This window comes from Saccopteryx bilineata, chromosome 2, assembly GCF_036850765.1.
Source record: "Saccopteryx bilineata isolate mSacBil1 chromosome 2, mSacBil1_pri_phased_curated, whole genome shotgun sequence".
Classification (NCBI taxonomy): domain Eukaryota; kingdom Metazoa; phylum Chordata; class Mammalia; order Chiroptera; family Emballonuridae; genus Saccopteryx; species Saccopteryx bilineata.
Genome location: NC_089491.1, coordinates 375484524 through 375500705, shown reverse-complemented (window position 1 = coordinate 375500705; position 16182 = coordinate 375484524). Strand labels below are relative to the sequence as shown.

General features: G+C 58.2%; 1 protein-coding gene across 3 annotated transcripts; it reads right to left on the bottom strand.

Moving 5' to 3' along the window:
- Window positions 1-1043: 1043 nt before the first annotated feature.
- Window positions 1044-15445, bottom strand: STAC2 (SH3 and cysteine rich domain 2). 3 transcript variants are annotated; one of them, XR_010729547.1, is made up of 12 exons: window positions 15007-15445; window positions 8176-8488; window positions 7727-7824; window positions 7460-7550; window positions 6361-6473; window positions 6199-6271; window positions 4846-4898; window positions 4286-4383; window positions 3845-3896; window positions 3364-3501; window positions 1472-2627; window positions 1044-1382 (listed from the first exon to the last, which is right to left on the bottom strand). XR_010729547.1 is itself a non-coding variant. In XM_066263759.1 (12 exons), exons 1-12 carry the CDS (start codon window positions 15094-15096, stop codon window positions 2523-2525), a joined length of 1110 nt encoding a protein of 369 aa, XP_066119856.1. In that variant the 5' UTR covers window positions 15097-15445; the 3' UTR covers window positions 1044-2522. The 3 variants fall into 3 exon arrangements, 2 of the variants coding, with proteins under 2 accessions (XP_066119856.1, XP_066119855.1); XM_066263759.1 differs by having other exon boundaries at window positions 1044-2627; window positions 8176-8328; window positions 8443-8488; XM_066263758.1 differs by having other exon boundaries at window positions 1044-2627.
- Between the last annotated feature and the right edge of the window lie 737 nt (window positions 15446-16182).

Here is a 16182-nt window from a genome sequence, read left to right as displayed (position 1 = left end):
CATCCCAGTCCGACGCTCTATCCACTGAGCCACAGCCTGGTCAGGCTAGACTAGATTTGTGACCCTTTTTTTCACTCCCACCATCAGGGGTCCTACAAAGGGGAAAGTCATCCTCCTTCTACTTCTCCCTCGCCAGCTCTGAGGCCTTCCTTGGGTGAAGGGGTCCAAAGAAAGCTCAGGGCCTGGTCCCACCTGGCCTACCTCGTTTTGAGAGTGGGGGGTTGGAAAGCAGAACGGGGTGAGTTCAATCAGGAGGAGAAGAGCCCTGGTCCAATGCATTATCTCAGCACCGCGTTGTTCAGACACCCCCACAGCCCGCCTGGAGCTCCTTCCCGGCTCCCCTCCACCTATAAATAGCACAGGACATGCTCCCAGTGACGCTGACGCGCGCGGGGCAGGCGGAGGAGAAGGAGCCAGTTCTGCCGGAGCAGGTGGGCGGCCGGCGAGCACCCTGCTGAAGGGACGCCGCCCCCCGCCCCCTTCGTGCCAGGATCCAGATGATGAGCATGATTGAGTCATCTCAGGGCCCCAATGTCTGCGACTGTCTCTGCCGCCTACGTTTGTACCTCGGGCATGGGGGGCTGCAGGGCCCAGGCTGATCTCGGGTCGGTATTGAGCCCATCCGGCCCCGGATACGGCTGGCCTCAGAGGGCACCGCCGGTGTACAGGCGTCGTCCTGACGCACCTGGCCCCTGCGCGACTCTGGTGCTCATGGAACTAAGAAGTGGCCTCAACCCCATCCTGTCTCGCTCCAGCGTTCTGCAAACTACTGACCCCCTTCCTCCAGTCCTTCCCACATTCTTCACCCCTTTGGCTCTCCCCAGCCCCTTCTCTCAAAAGCGTCCCAGATCCCGCGTCTCTGTCTGCTTGAATGAAAGGGAGTGAGGAGGCTGGGAGTCCCTTCGGCGTCAGACTCAACACGCTTCCCAGAGATCAACAAATTCTCCCGGCCTTCAGGCCTGTCTCCTCAGTGCCTCCAGCCCCCACCCCACTCCTTGAGCTTTTTCTTCCTCTATCCCGAGCAGATACACGGAGCAGACAGGTTGGGACAAGAAACATTTAATTTGGGGTCTGGGGGCTCAGGAATGCCCCCGCAGACCCATCATGCAGCCTTATGTACAGAGGGCATTGGGCCGCCCCTGGGGTATCGCTGAGGGGGCCTCGTGGCAGCAAACAGGGCAGTGTGGCTTGAGTTGTCCTCTGGGGGGAGGGGAGAAGTGGAGCAGGGGCCAGTGGGTAGGATGATGAGTCCCTCCCACTGCCTGAGAGGGTGTGACTGTGCCCAGGATGGGGCATGGCATCGGCTGGCACGGTCAAGGGCACAACGGGCGGCAGGAGGCTCTGAGCAGGGAAGAAGGAGGCTGGCACCAGAGAAAAGCAACCTGCAAGGGAGGGGTTCTCTTTGTGTGTGCCCACCCCACCCCCAGGGCGCCTATTCCCTTCCTTTCCTGGTGGCCAAACAATGACCCACCTTCCTTGTCTTCCACCCTCTCTTCCTCCCAGGGCGTGGTGTCCAGGACAAGAGAGCAAATGTAGCCAGAAAAGAGACCCCTTTGATTGCAGCCCTGTCATCTGCAGAGCTCAGGGAGGGGGTGAGAAAGGGCCGTCTGGAGGTCAGCCCTGAGGGTGGGGCTCCTGGGGTCACCTGGCAAGGCTCCCCTGGCTGGTTGGTCCTGCTGCTGGGAGCTTTTCGAGTCCTGACAGTGAAATGGGGGTTGTTTTGACCAAGCATGAGCCAGTTTTTGTCCTCAGTTGGGTTTCTGTGTTCAGTTTGCTCATGGGTGTCCTTTTCCCATGGGCAAGGGTAAAGTGAGGCTGCTTTGTGGTGACTGTTCTACTGAAGGGAACAGTCTCTGATTTGCCACACCCTCCCCAGAACTCAGCCCTCCTCTCCTCTGTCCGCCCAGGTTTCAAGTAATGGGATGGATTCCGCAGAACTTTCCTGAGAATTGATGGAGTGAGAGGCAGTGAGACCAGGAGGTGGACTCAGGATCCTATCATGTCCCTGAATCCCCTCCCGACCCAGGGCAGAGCTGAGACACCGGGAAGGCACCTTCCCAAGGCCCCACATCCAAAGGGGCAGCATGGTCACATACATACAGGCCAAGCAGAGGCTCTGTAGGGAGAGGACGGTGTCGTTCATGCAAAGCTGGTGTGGGCACAGAAGGCTCCCTGGAAGAAGCAGCAGGGAAGTTCCCCCAAAAATGCCTCTCAGGGCTGGACTTAACATGGCATCTGGACTGGGGGTGCTTGGGCACTAGGTGGGCTTACTTGGAGCTTCCCCATTCCCTCCCACTTTCTCCTTCTCCCCCACCCCCAAGTCCCAGAGGAGCATGTCCCTCAGGACACCCTGGGGCCCAAGAAATTAAGCTTTCCTCAGTGCAGAAGGCGCCAAGCCATGGTGAGTGGCCCCTAGGAGAGAGGCAGAGGGAAGAGTGTGGGCAGATGCCTGTTGCCCTCCTGGGACCAGAAGCAAAGGTCAGGCATGGGAAGGGGTGGCATCTAGGTTCTCTTGGTTCCTCTCAGATCTCGGTCAGGGCGTCCACTGGCACCAGGCCCCGCTTCTTGCCACTGCTGACGCGGATGAAGCCGTCAGCATCCTTGCTCCTGCCCACGCCCACACAGATCTGAGCCAGAGAGACATGGAGCTGAGGCCTGGCACTGCCTGCAGCCCTGGCCCCAAGTTCTGCTGACGGCTCCCAGGGGACACACTCCAGGGAATGTTGAAACCAGCATCAGATGTAGCTGGAGACCTCAGCTGGGGTGATGGGAGCAGATCTCATGAGGGCCCAGCTGGGGTGATGGGAGCAGATCCCATGAGGGCCCAGCTGGGGTGATGGGAGCAGATCCCATGAGGGCCCAGCTGGGGTGATGGGAGCAGATCCCATGAGGGCCCAGCTGGGGTGATGGGAGCGGATCCCATGAGGGCCCAGCTGGGGTGATGGGAGCAGATCCCTTGAGGGCCCAGCTGGGGTGATGGGAGCAGATCCCATGAGGGCCCAGCTGGGGTGATGGGAGCGGATCCCATGAGGGCCCAGGGTACAACAGCAAGACCAGACATCAGTAGACACAGAGCAGAAGCTTTGAGCTGACCTTAGATCAGCTGGTCTAATGCAGCCCCACCCCCATATCACGGAGGGAAAAGAACTTGTCTAAGGTTACAGGACAAGCCAGAGGCAGAGCCAGCACTCAGACCCAAGCGTCTAGATTTCTAACCCAGGTTAGAAATCCTCTTCTCCCAAGCTGTCTCTAAAGTAACCCAGCCCCCTGTCTGTGGTCACCAACCCCAAATCCCAGCAGGGGAGGGCTAGGGGAACCTCCAGTCCCACCCCGTCTAACCACGTGCAGGGCCCAGGCACTCACCTGGTTCTCCTTGAGGCTCATGTAACCCTGTTCCTTGTTCCCGGAGAAGGGTTGGCAGCAGCGCCAAACATTCTCCCCTGGCCTCACCCGCTGCACAAAATTGGCTGGGAAGAAGCCAACCCGGTCGCCAATCTTGCCCTGGGGATAAGGCTGGCATAGGCACTAGTGCCACCCTCCACTACTTTCTCTAGACCCAATGCCCACTAAAAACCAGTGCCAGATTCGGGCTCTCTATATTTGAGCCCACAGTTGGTGGCTTCTGTGTTGGGAAGGGCATTAGGTGGGCAGAGGGACAGGGCGGAGGCAGGCGGGACGCTCAAAGCAAGAGCAAGGTCTGAGAGTTGTTCCTGGCTTGGCTGGGCCAGTGGCTAGAGAAGGAGTGGTCTCTGGGGCCTGGAGAGAAGCTGGGCAGTGCCCACTGAGGGCAGGGGTTGATGAGATGCCTACCAGGGTCCATCCGCTTCCCACCCTGCCAAGTCACCTTCCACCAGTCCTCGTTAGAGTCATCCACCAGCATGATCCGGTCTCCAGGCCTGGGAGGAAAGAGCAGGGGCAGCATATGGGGCACGATGGGCTTGCCCTCCCGGCATCCTGGCAGTCCTGGCCCCCAGATCCCCTGCATGCCCCCGTCAGCTGTAGGAGGATCTTTGATGCCATCAGAAGGAGGACACTGAGTGACTACAGGTACAGCAGACATTGTCCAGGACAGAGCTGGGGCAGGGGCAGGAGCCATGCCATCAGCACTAAATCCGTCTTGGGCTCTGGGCAGGTCCCTTCCTCTTTGGGCTCAGCAGCTTCAAGTATACTAGGAGAAGGTTCCCGAAGGCCCCCCTCACACTCATGTCCCCAGGTCTGGGAGTACAGAGCCCTGAGGTGGGAGCCAGGCATCCGCCTGATGGGGCTGGGCATGGAGAGGACTTACTGCAGAGCCAGGTCATGGGTCTCCTGGGGCAGAAACTTGTAGAGAGCAACATAGGAGTACATGGGCCCCACGTCCTTCCGCAGGGAGGGCTTGGGGGGCTGTGGAATAGCGCTGGGTCAGTGGTGGAGGGTGACACCGTCCTCACTCCTCCTGCTTGCCCTGACCTTGCTACCTGGGGGCTAGAAGGTGGGACACAATGCTCCCAGCTCAAGGAGAAGGAGAAGTCAGCCTCTCCTTCCTGCTGTGCTCACACCCCGGGGGAGACTGGGCCAGGGTGGAGATGGGGGATACTCTGTTGCCTGCTGCACCCCGAAACTGCCCACTCTTGGGAGAACAGGAGTGGGTACAATAAGCATTGGGTCAGTGATGAGAGGAGTAACACCCCCTGCCTGCCCTGCCCACTCACCCTGGCATTGCCCGTCCCTGTAGACTGAGGATAAATGATGGAGCAGTGATACTCCCACTCACTCTGCTCCCACATGTCTATGGGTCAGTGACAAGGAGAGGTGACATCCCTTTCTCACCTGACCTGCCGGGGCTTGGGGCCAGCGTCAGCTCACCTGCTGTCCAGGGCTCTTCTCTTCTGGTCCCGACCCTTCACTCTCAGCTGGAGCTGTGAATTCGGCAGGTGCAGGGTGGGGCCAGGGTGTGAGGCAGCAGAAGCCACCGCACTGTGTTCCCTTCCTGCCCCTCACCCCTACCCTCACTCACCACTGTCCACCGCACTGTGTTCCCTTCCTGCCCCTCGCCCCTGCCCTCACTCACCGCTGTCCACCGCACTGTGTTCCCTTCCTGCCCCTCGCCCCTGCCCTCACTCACCGCTGTCCACCGCACTGTGCTCCCTTCCTGCCCCTCGCCCCTGCCCTCACTCACCGCTGTCCGCCGCACTGTGCTCCCTTCCTGCCCCTCGCCCCTGCCCTCACTCACCGCTGTCCGCCGCACTGTGCTCCCTTCCTGCCCCTCGCCCTTGCCCTCACTCACCGCTGTCCGCCGCACTGTGCTCCCTTCCTGCCCCTCGCCCCTGCCCTCACTCACCGCTGTCCGCCGCACTGTGCTCCCTTCCTGCCCCTCGCCCCTGCCCTCACTCACCGCTGTCCGCCGCACTGTGCTCCCTTCCTGCCCCTCGCCCCTGCCCTCACTCACCGCTGTCCGCCGCACTGTGCTCCCTTCCTGCCCCTCGCCCCTGCCCTCACTCACCGCTGTCCACAGCCCCCCAAGCCCTCCCTGCGGAAGGACGTGGGGCCCATGTACTCCTATGTTGCTCTCTACAAGTTTCTGCCCCAGGAGACCCATGACCTGGCTCTGTAGTAAGTCCTCTCCATGCCCAGCCCCATCAGGCGGATGCCTGGCTCCCACCTCAGGGCTCTGTACTTCCAGACCTGGGGACATGAGTGTGAGGGGGGCCTTCGGGAACCTTCTCCTAGTATACTTGAAGCTGCTGAGCACTGTGCTCCCTTCCTGCCCCTCGCCCCTGCCCTCACTCACCGCTGTCCACCGCACTGTGCTCCCTTCCTGCCCCTCGCCCCTGCCCTCACTCACCGCTGTCCACCGCACTGTGCTCCCTTCCTGCCCCTCGCCCCTGCTCACTCACCGCTGTCCACCGCACTGTGTTCCCTTCCTGCCTCTCGCCCCTGCCCTCACTCACCGCTGTCCACCGCACTGTGTTCCCTTCCTGCCCCTCGCCCCTGCCCTCACTCACCGCTGTCCACCGCACTGTGCTCCCTTCCTGCCCCTCGCCCCTGCCCTCACTCACCGCTGTCCACCGCACTGTGTTCCCTTCCTGCCCCTCACCCCTGCCCTCACTCACCGCTGTCCACCGCACTGGGTTCCCTTCCTGCCCCTCGCCCCTGCCCTCACTCACCGCTGTCCACCACACTGGGTTCCCTTCCTGCCCCTCGCCCCTGCTCACTCACCGCTGTCGCCAGGACCCTCCTCTGAGCTGCGGACGCTGCTCTCCCCATCCTCAGTCAGCTCATCCCGTTCACTCTAGGGACAGAGATGGTGGAGGGCTCAGCCCCTGGGCCCTCCTCCTCAAAGACCCCTGTCCCGAGGTTCCCCTGTGGTGCCCACCATACCAGACTCCGTGTGGGGGACTCAGAGGCGCTGCTGAAGCTGGAGCGGTTCATCAGGGCCAAGGAGGTGCCGTAACGCAGGGTCTCGTAGACAGGGTCCACCTTCCCGCTGGCCCCTGCCGAGGAGCCACGCTCAAGGCCAGGCCCGGGCTGCCAGCCTCACTCATCCTGCAGCCGTGTGTCTCAGCCCTGCTCCCCTCCACGCTGGGAGAGTTCCGCGTTCCTCCACGGAGCCCACACCGAAGCCGGGCATCCTGGACCCCTCACTCTTCTCACTGCCCATATCACTCCCTCTCCTACCTCCCAAATGTTTCTAGAATCTGCCCACTTCTCTCCATCCCCACCGCTACCAGTCTGGTCCAAGCTACCAAACTCTCTCTTGGCAATAGTCGCAGCCTCCCAACTACTCTCCCTGCCTCCACTCCAGCCCCTCCGACCCAGAATGCACAGCAAGGATTTACACAGCAGCCCCAATGCTCTTGTAAAAACACAAAAATCACTGTAGAATAAAGTCCAAAGAACAATTTTAAAATGGACCCTAAGGCCCTGCATCCATGGTCCTGTCACACCCTCTCTCTCACACCCACGTTCCAGCTGTGTTGTCCTTTAATTGCCCCTGTGTGCCTCAGCTCACACCATCTGCCCGCAACAGTCCTGCCCAGGTCCTCAGTGGACTAACTCTCCGTCCTTCCCATCTATCTCCACGATGCCTTCCCCGGTCTCTGTGGTTGAGGATGGCGCCCGCTTTATCCTCTCTTTATTCCCTATCCCTGTTTCAGGCACTCATCTGAAAGATGATTAATTGATGATCAATGTGATTATCCATTTCATGTCTAGCTCCCTTACAGACCATGAGCTGCCCTTCCTCAGTGCTATGTCCCTGTGTCTGGCACAGTGCCTGGCACTTAGTATGTGCTCAATAAAGTTTTTGTTTTGTTGACGGGTGAATGAATGGATAAATGAACCCTACATTCAGGACAGGAGTAGCCAGAGAGGGGATGTGGTAACTCTTAGTGCCAGTGTGACTCAGGTGCCCATTTGAAGAATGCATGGGTTTCTTATCACACCACAGTGAGATCAGGAGCGACAAGGGGATACTCACCAGTGGGTGGGGACTCTCTGCTTGTGGCACAGGCCGGTGGGGATTCATGCACAAGAAGAGGGGAGCTGAAATTGCGACGGAAGGAGGAGGACTATGGCAAGAGGGGGCGGAAAGAGGACATGAGGATGTCATAGCCCACAGAACACTTGGCCTTTCCTGAGCCCAAGAACCACCCCACGTGAGGAGCCAGCCTTGAGGGGCACTCATTCCCCCACATACCAGTTCTGGGAGCCCTCCGCCAACCACCTCTGCATGGTCCCCACTCACTGTCTTGACTGGGCATTGCTGGTGGGAGATCTCCTCAGAGCACCAGAGGTGGACGCTGACTTTGCATGTCTTACACCGCAAGCCCTGCTTGGAGTTCCCTGGGAAGAATTTGGGTTAGGAAAGAGGGGTCGGTCAGAGAGAACACACCCATGAGCAATGAGCAAAGGAGGCAGGTTAGCAGGTGGGAAGAGAGCAGGGGCTGGGCATCCCCGTGCCAGCCTCCAGGACTAGCACCTATGCCTCGTACAGTCAGGATGTGAACTGGCATTGGAGCCTGCACTGTTAGTCAACACAGCACCACTGGGCACTCCCCACCCCCCACGGTGCTTATCTGTGTGCCCAGGGTGAGGGGCAGAGTTAGCACTGGGAGCCCTGAGTATCAGGAAGTCCCACAGGCCCACTCCCCACACCCACCCTGGCCCAGCACCTTGCCCACCTCAGGCACCTACCCACAATGAACTGGTGGCACAGCTCACAAGGGCTGGCTCGCTTGAAGACGTGTTCCTGGAAGCTGTGCAGCCTCACTGGCTTGAGTGGTGCCCGGGCGCGTGAGACTGGGCCGGGTGATGGTGTCGGGGTGGGCAGGCCCCTATCTGTGGATGCTGATGGTGGGGAGGGAGGGGGCAGTGGAGTTGGGGGCGTCAGCAGCACCTCGGTGGGGCACTTGAGCTCAGCGCCTGAGCCCGAGCGAAGGAAGAAGTTCTCCACGCTCTTACTTCGGAGGATGGTCTTGAGGGAAAGTGAACGCTTGAAACGCTGGAGCTGAGAGAAGAAGAGGGGCTGTGAGCGGAAGGCTGAGAGGGGCTGGCTCCCCTCCAGGGTATCTCTGGCGGTCAGCGGCACCCTGAAGGCTGGGCGCCAGAGGTGAGATGAAGTACTAAGGGAGAGCTTGCCAAGTTTCAGAAGGTGGATCGCAATCTCAGATGCCTACACTAACTTCCATGAGCAAAGGAGGTCTGGCTGGGGACTGTAGCAAACTGGCCAGCCAGGGAGCAGCTGTGGTCTCCTCTAGCCAACTGAGGTCAGTCGGTATAGCCAGCCCGGGGTCGTCAGGTTTGCCAGTTTTTTCAAGACCTCTAGACTTTTATGTGAAGCTGAATAGAAACAAACAAGAGTTTTCATTTCCTTTTGCCTTTGCAGGAGCAGTAGCATACTGTTTTTCCTGCACCTTGCTTTTCCCCCTGAACGGTAAATCTTGGAGATCATTTCATAACAATACATAAAATGTTCCCTCATTCTCTTTAATGGCTATACAGGGTTTCATTGAATGGGTAGAGAGGCAGATTAAGGTCGGTTGAGGCCCTGGCTGCAGAAGAAAATATTGGGCCCATTAAACTTGGTGTCATTAGAAAAAAGTGTCAAATTGGGGTTTTGTGGGACCCTTCAGAATTCGGGGCCAGGTCACGTTCCCGGTGCGCCTGCCGTTAAATCCGCCTCTGTATGGGTATTCCATTTACCTGAGTTAAAAAAAAAATGGCCTGACCAGGCGGTGGCGCAGTGGATAGAGCGTCAGACTGGGATGCTGAGGACCCAGGTTCGAGACCCCGAGGTCACCAGCTTGAGCGCGGGCTCATCTGGTTTGAGCAAAAGCTCACCAGCTTGAGCCCAAGGTCGCTGGCTCGAGCAAGGGGTTACTTGGTCTGCTGAAGGCCCACGGTCAAGGCACATATGAGAAAGCAATCAATGAACAACTAAGGTGTCACAACGCACAACAAAAAACTTAATGATTGATGCTTCTCATCTCTCCATTCCTGTTGGTCTGTCCCTGTCTATCCCTCTCTCTGACTTTCTCTGTCTCTACAAAAAAATTAAAAAAAAAAAATTTGGGGCATCAAACAAAACACCTGTGTCCCAGTTTTCCACTTGTGTTCTTGAACAGGGTGGGAGGAGGAGGGTGGTCATCCCGGACCCTCACCCTCAGGACTGATTTTCCCTGTAAAACACCTCTTCGGTCACCTTACCACCTGAATAGCTCTGCCTTAGTTCAGGCCCAAGAAACCTCATCTGACTCAGGGCCACCATTACCGTGCCTCCGCCTGCTGTCCTTACTGCTGCCAGGGTGGTGACCCCTGACCCAGCCGAAAAACTGTTCATGGCTCTTCAGGACCCAGCCAAGGCCCTAGCCCTGGACCCGAGCTTCTGCAACTTGGCCAAACCTGCCTTCCCATCTCATACCTTCCACCTGCAGCCCAGACATGAGGACTTCAACTTATCTGTATTTCATGCCACTTGACTTATTTGTCCTCTTCTCTGCCTTACCCAATTAATACCCTCTTTATCCTTCAAGATTTCCAGTGACTCTTCCTCTTCTGGAGAGCTGTCTCTTCTGCAGAAATTCCCTTTCGTGGAACCACTCCCTCCTCCGGGGCCCGCTGTACCCAGTACGAACTTCCATTATAACTCCAATCAAGTTTATGTTGTCATTCACTTCTCACTCTCCCAAGAGACTGGGGGTCATGGGCAGGGACGGTTACTTCAAATCCCGACACAGGACCTCAACATGTAGTGGGTGCTCAGTCGATGTTTGCTGAATAAATGATGAGCACGTGGCTGGAATCCTGGATGGAGCCCATGTTTTAGAGTACAGGGTAGAGTCTGCAGTGAGGCCAGGATTACTTCCACTCTCACCCAAACAGACCAATCTTGGGTCTGCCCAGAGTGAAGCCTGGAAACCTCTCTACCCAGATCCTTGACTCACGCCTTTCCTGTTGAGAGCCCCCTTAACCCTGCCCACTCTGTCCCACCAGTGGTAGAGAAAGGAGGCCAGAGGCCTGGCTTCAGACAGGGAGACTTGGCCAGGGTTCGCAGCTGGCACCCCAGACAGCCTGTGTGCCATGGCGGCCCGCCTGACAACCGTGCCAAAAGGATGGAAGTGGTGGCCCCTCCAGCCCCAGGGAGGTCAGGAGGCAGCAAGATGGATGGGGGAGCAGAGAGAGAGATGTTTGGGTACAAGGCGGGCCCTGTGTGCCAGCCGGGAAGCCAGAGCCCTGGGGTGTCTGGCTCACTGAGCTGCCCAGCTCCTTCCAAGTGCAGCTTCCTGGACAGCACTGTGGGCTTCTTTGTGCGTCTCTGAGAATCAGGGCTCCCAGCCCCAGATGCCTGCACGTTGGGGCAGGGGTAGAGGGCCAGAGGGACAATTAATTAGAGCACAAGTGTGTTCTATGGGCCAAATGAGGCTCTGGGGCTCTGACAGGCTCCGAGAGTGGAGTGAACCACCCCTGCCCAGGCGCTGTGGACAGAGAGCACACGAGTTCTCTGGAAAGCTGTGCTGGGCATGGGGGGAAACTAACCTGCTGTCTGAAAGCAAGTCACTTTACTTCCTTTCTCTGAGTCTCAGTTCCCCCACATCCAAGAGGAAGGAGACAAGACTATATGCTCTCTAAGCCACGCAAGGCTCTGGGTCCAAAAAGTAAAAACATAAACACAGCTATAACGAGGGGCTGTCATTGTCAGCAGACGTATGTGAGCCAGCACTTTATACACAGCATTCCATTATCCCTGGCCCTACCCCCTGAGGTGGTGATAGTTATCCCACCTTTCAGACGAGCTGAGGCTCATAGAGGTAAGTCACTTACTCATCATGAGTCCTTGGCTGATAAGGAGCAGAGCCAAGACTTGAACCAGGGGCTTTGGTTACTGAGCCCAAGTGACCAGAAGCACCCTGCTGCTCTGTGCCCTGCCATAACCCTCACAGAGGTTTCTCTATGGTCTACCAGGTCAATAATGACATTTAGGGTTAGAAGGGACTTGAAAGACTGGCTATCTAGAGCAGTCCCTACCCTGTCACTCGGCACATCCCCTCAGAATGGTTGTCTGACTGTGACGGTCACCTCTTGATGGGAAGCACACTCTCTCTTGGGACAGTCATTCCATCTTTGGGCAGCTGCAATCACTGGGAAGTGCTTCCCTATATAGTTGAAACCTGCCTCCTGCAATTTTTGCCTATCGGCTCCTGTTCCACCCTTGGCTCCAGAGAGAGCTACTCCCTCTTACACATTTCAGTCCCTCAAATATTTTAAGACATTAATTATGCTCCCCCTCCCAAGGTCATTATTTTCATAGCAATCCTCACAGGATTACTGTAATACTCCCTCCTCTCCAGCCTGTGCCCTTCCCTGGCGGCCCCCTGGCCTCAGTGCCACAAACCACCTCCGCAGGGCTCCAGAGGCCTCTGTACCAGAATGCTCCCTAACACCAGGGCAGCCCTAACTGTCTGAGACTCCCTGGCTCATCTGTGGGCCCCAGAAACCACCTGGGGTGGCTGGCAGATGTCAAGTGCTATGGCTAGAGGGCAGGAAAGGGGCACCCCTGCCAAATGGCTTGATACCTGTCCACTCCAGAGACATCTGGCTTGGCTGGCTACCCAAACTTCATTCTGGCTCAGCTTAGCCAGGTATTTCTGTGTGTGGGACTCCTAGTTCCCAGGAACAATCTTTCCCTATCTCCTTACCAGCTATCTTTTCAGTGTCCTGACTGTCCCAGGGCCCGTTCCTGGCATGGGGAGAGGTTGCCATGTGTCCTGGTGAGCTGGACTTCCCAGGTGCTAGTCCATCCCAATACACCAGGAGCTCGTCTGGGTTGGAGCCTGAACCACCAGGCCTAGTCTTCCGAATCCCCTCTAAGAGGCAGGCCCTGGCCTGCCTGCCTTTTTCCCATTTCCCATGCCCTGCATGGTCCCTTCTTCCCTCAATTCCCCATAGCACCTCCTCATTTTTTGTCAGCTCCTGAAAGGGCACTAAGCAGCTGGCGGTGGGTGGTGCTGGACTTGGCACAAGCTGACTCAGATAGCAGGGCTGGCATGGCAGGGTCTTCCCATGGATGGCACCAAAGGGGGTGATGTTGGGCTCTATATAGTAGCACAGGATGGGGACCCAGAAAAGGTGATACCAACACCTTTGATTGAAGATCGCTGAGTAGCTTGGGTGCAGGGGTGGACCCAACCTTAGAGTGGACAGAAGGCTAGATTTGGGCTGGCAAGAAATGCCCAGGGCATCCCAAACACTGACATATAAGCCTGGGATGTTGGTTTCACTGTCTGATGGGCACCAACCAACCCTCCTCCTTTCCTCTCCCCACTGCTATAGTCTGGAGACAGAAGTTTCTTTGAGACTGGCTGGGGGAGGGGGATGGAAGGAGTCTGACAAGGATCCTGAGTTAGTCTCTCTCTGCCTACCTCTGCCCTCCTGACCCTCAGCCCAGCCTACTGAGGCCTTCCCAAGGGGGAGGGATATGAGTGGGCAAAGGTGCAGAGCTCCAACTGGTCTGGCAGGGAGGGGCCAGGTCAGATGCACACTCCCCCTCCTGCCCTGCTCCTGGGATATCCCTGGCTCAGTCCCAGAGGTGATGGCATTGGAGGGTCCTTGGGCTGGGAGGAGGATGGTACAAACCTGCCAGGCCCAGACCTCCTCCTCCCCACTCAGCTGAGCTTGCAGCCTGCTGATTGCTGAGGCAGCACTGCCCAGGGCTCCTGCTTGCTTTCATTCCTGCATGTTTGTGAAGAGCTCTTAAGGAAGGCGCAGAGCTGTCAGGCCTTGGTGTGGAAAGCAGGGCAGGGCCTGGGAGGCCCCGCAAGCCCCTGGGAATCAAGGAGAGGGGGTTGTGTCTGTCTGTCCAGGGTGACTACAGGCAACCAAGGAGGTGAGGGGCCTTGGAATTCAGGATGGGGCTCAGCTCCCAGGACCTTCTGCTTGAAAGAAGCTGTCACAAATATTCCAAGCAATATCCTCCCACCCCAACACACCTCTTTCCTTTCCCAGTGGACACTTGACTCTCTGAGGGCCAGTTAACTCTGTGGTCTAAGAGTCCAAGGGTCTCATTCTCAGAAGGGGGCAGGAGGTCAAATGTATATCTCTGAACACTTGAACATGGAGATCCACTGGTCTCTCTGGTTTAGGGATGGGGAGCTTCCTGGGGTGCCTCAGCCAGACTCCACCCTGGTCTTACTCACCACCACCCCCCCGCCACTCCCTTGATGACCTTGACCTTGAAATAACCTTAAATCCTGAGGGGATGGTCAAGATAGAATGAAGAGGAAGATGGGCATTGAAGAGAACTATAGAGGAACTAGAGATACCAGGGGAGCCAAACTCTCCATCTATTTCTGGTCCTTGCTGCCATCCTCCTCATCTGGGTAACAGCAGCGTGGTGGAAACAAGTACTGAAGGAGTCTTGCCCTAAAGTCTAGGGAGGGGGCAAGGAACACCCTGACACAGCTCCTACTTCCCTCCCCATCACCAGGGCGGCTCAGGTTGCTTCCCGAAGAACTTGCAGTTCAGTTGTGGGCACTTAGAACTTGGGGAGGGAGAAGATAGATTAGAGGCGTTGGGGGACGCTGAATGCGAGCAGCGCTCTCTCCCGCATCCCCTTCAGCGCCAGGAGTCTGGGCTCCGCCAGACTTCACTGGAGAATAATTTATTCATTGTGACTCCCGCAGGAGTAACTATCATACATAATTAGGGTTAATTATGACATTCATTAATTACGATGACTTCTCTTTTAGCTTTTTATCTGCTCCATCCCATCCCAGCCCCGTCCCGCTCCCGGGGAGGGGGTGGGGCTGCCTATCTTCCTGGTCTGGAGCCGCAACAACAATCCCCCAGTCCCCGCCCGCGCTGGCCCGCGCTGCCGCAGCCCCTAGCGTGGACTGGAAAGCTGCGCACCCCTGAGCCGCGGCCTCACGTACCCGAGCCGAACCTGGTTGGGAGTGGGGAATGCAGGATTGCGGCGGGTCAGAGAGAGACATCCAGAGAGACTCGGAGATAAACGCATAGAGACGCCGAGAGAACCCGGGAGAAACGCACACCAGAGACATCAAGACAGAGACAAACAGGTTGTAGAGACATTTTCAGAGAGACGCAGGCAGAGGGACAGGCTGAGCTACACCCAAAGACCTGGCGGACACCAGAGGGGTGCGCCCTGCACGCACACACGGGCGCGTACACCAGCCCACACCCGCTACACACGGCCACACACTCCCTCCGCCTTCGCTGCGCTGATTCCCTCCAACAAAGCCGAGTTACAACCTCCTTGGAGGGTCGCGGTCGTGCGTCCGCTCATCACGAGCGCAAGGGCGTGCCGTGCGTGTATGATGGGGGTTCCTTGTGGCCCGTCGTCGCGAACCCACTCCCCTCGGGTCGCCGCGCGGAGCCTTCAGAATCACATCCGCCCTGATACTGTGACCCCAGGACACCAGAGCCCTCAGGGGCAACCGCGTCCGGAGGAGGGCGCCCGGGCCAGGGGCGCACCGGACAGGGGTCCAGGCCTCGCGCCTACCGAGTTACCTTGGTTTCTTGGAGGACAGAGACGGTCCCCGGGGGTGTGTGGGTGGCCGCGTCATCCGATTCGTTCTCCTTCTCGCTCTTTTCGGTCATGGTCTGGGGAGAGGGGAAGAGAGGGTGCCGAGACCCGACGGCCCGCCCGCTGGGAGCAGGCTGCGCTGGCGAGCGTCTCTATGGGACCTTCTCCGAAGACTACCCAATGAACCCCAGGAGAAGCCCGCCCAGACAAAGCAACCCCTCACTCCCGTGCGTGGGCGCAGAAAGTTCCGGGTTCGGCGGGTGAGGGATGGAAATTATACGAGCAGCGGAAGCGGGACGACCCGGGGAGTGAGGACCGAGGGTCCGTAGAGGATGCTGCTCCGAGCCAGGGTGGAGGGAAGTGGGGACGCCAGGATGAGCCGAGGGAGGGAGCAATGAAGCTGTTCGTGTCCCGCCGTCTCTGCCGGGCTCTGCGCCCGCCCCCCATCCTCTCCCCCTCACCCCCCCTCTCCCCCGCGGGCCCCAACACTGCGCCCCGCGGCCCCCTCCGCCCAGTCCTCGCCTCTCAACTTTGATTTAGGAGGTCGTCTGGTCCCTCCCCCTTGCCTCCGCTGCTCCCCTGCGCAGCTATGCAAATCAGGTCCTCAGCTATTGGCTGCCGCTGTGGCGGAGAGCGAACTGGGCGGAGCCTGTGGGGGCTCGTCAAGATGGGGAAAGGCTTGAAAGGTAAAGAAGTGGAGAGGGCAGTTTTAGACTGAAAAACACAGAGTGGCGTGACAAGGTTGAGGGATGGCTCCGGAGATCTTATTAGAGCCTGAATGGGGTTGAGGGAATAGAAATAGGTTGCCTCTTCAGAAAGATAGCCAAGAATGGGCCCTGAACCGGCTCGGTGATAGAGCGTTGGCCTGGCGTGCAGGAGTCCTGGGTTCAATTCGGGCCAGGGCACACAGGAGAAGCGCCCATCTGCTTCTCCACCCCTCCCCCTCTCCTTCCTCTTTGTCTCTCTCTTCCCCTCCCACAGCCAGGGCTTCATTGGAGCAAAGTTGGCCCGGGCGCTGAGGATGGCTCCATGGCCTCTGCCTCAGGCCCTAGAATGGCCCTGGTTGCAAATGGCCCTGGTTGCAACAGAGCAACGCCCCAGATGGGCAGAGCATCGCCCTCTGGTGGGCATGCCGGGTGGATCCCTGTTGGGCGCATGAG

What these genes read in the sequence shown, in the direction of transcription:
- STAC2 (XM_066263758.1), bottom strand. Translation starts at nt 15,096, where the DNA reads ATGACCGAAAAGAGCGAGAAGGAGAACGAATCGGATGACGCGGCCACC. An exon ending in CAGAGAGTCCCCACCCACTG is followed by an intron (nt 6,474 to 7,459) that starts GTGAGTATCCCC and finishes GCTCCTCGGCAG; the next exon opens with GGGCCAGCGGGAAGGTGGAC. An exon ending in GGAGGGTCCTGGCGACAGCG is followed by an intron (nt 4,899 to 6,198) that starts GTGAGTGAGCAG and finishes CCGAATTCACAG; the next exon opens with CTCCAGCTGAGAGTGAAGGG.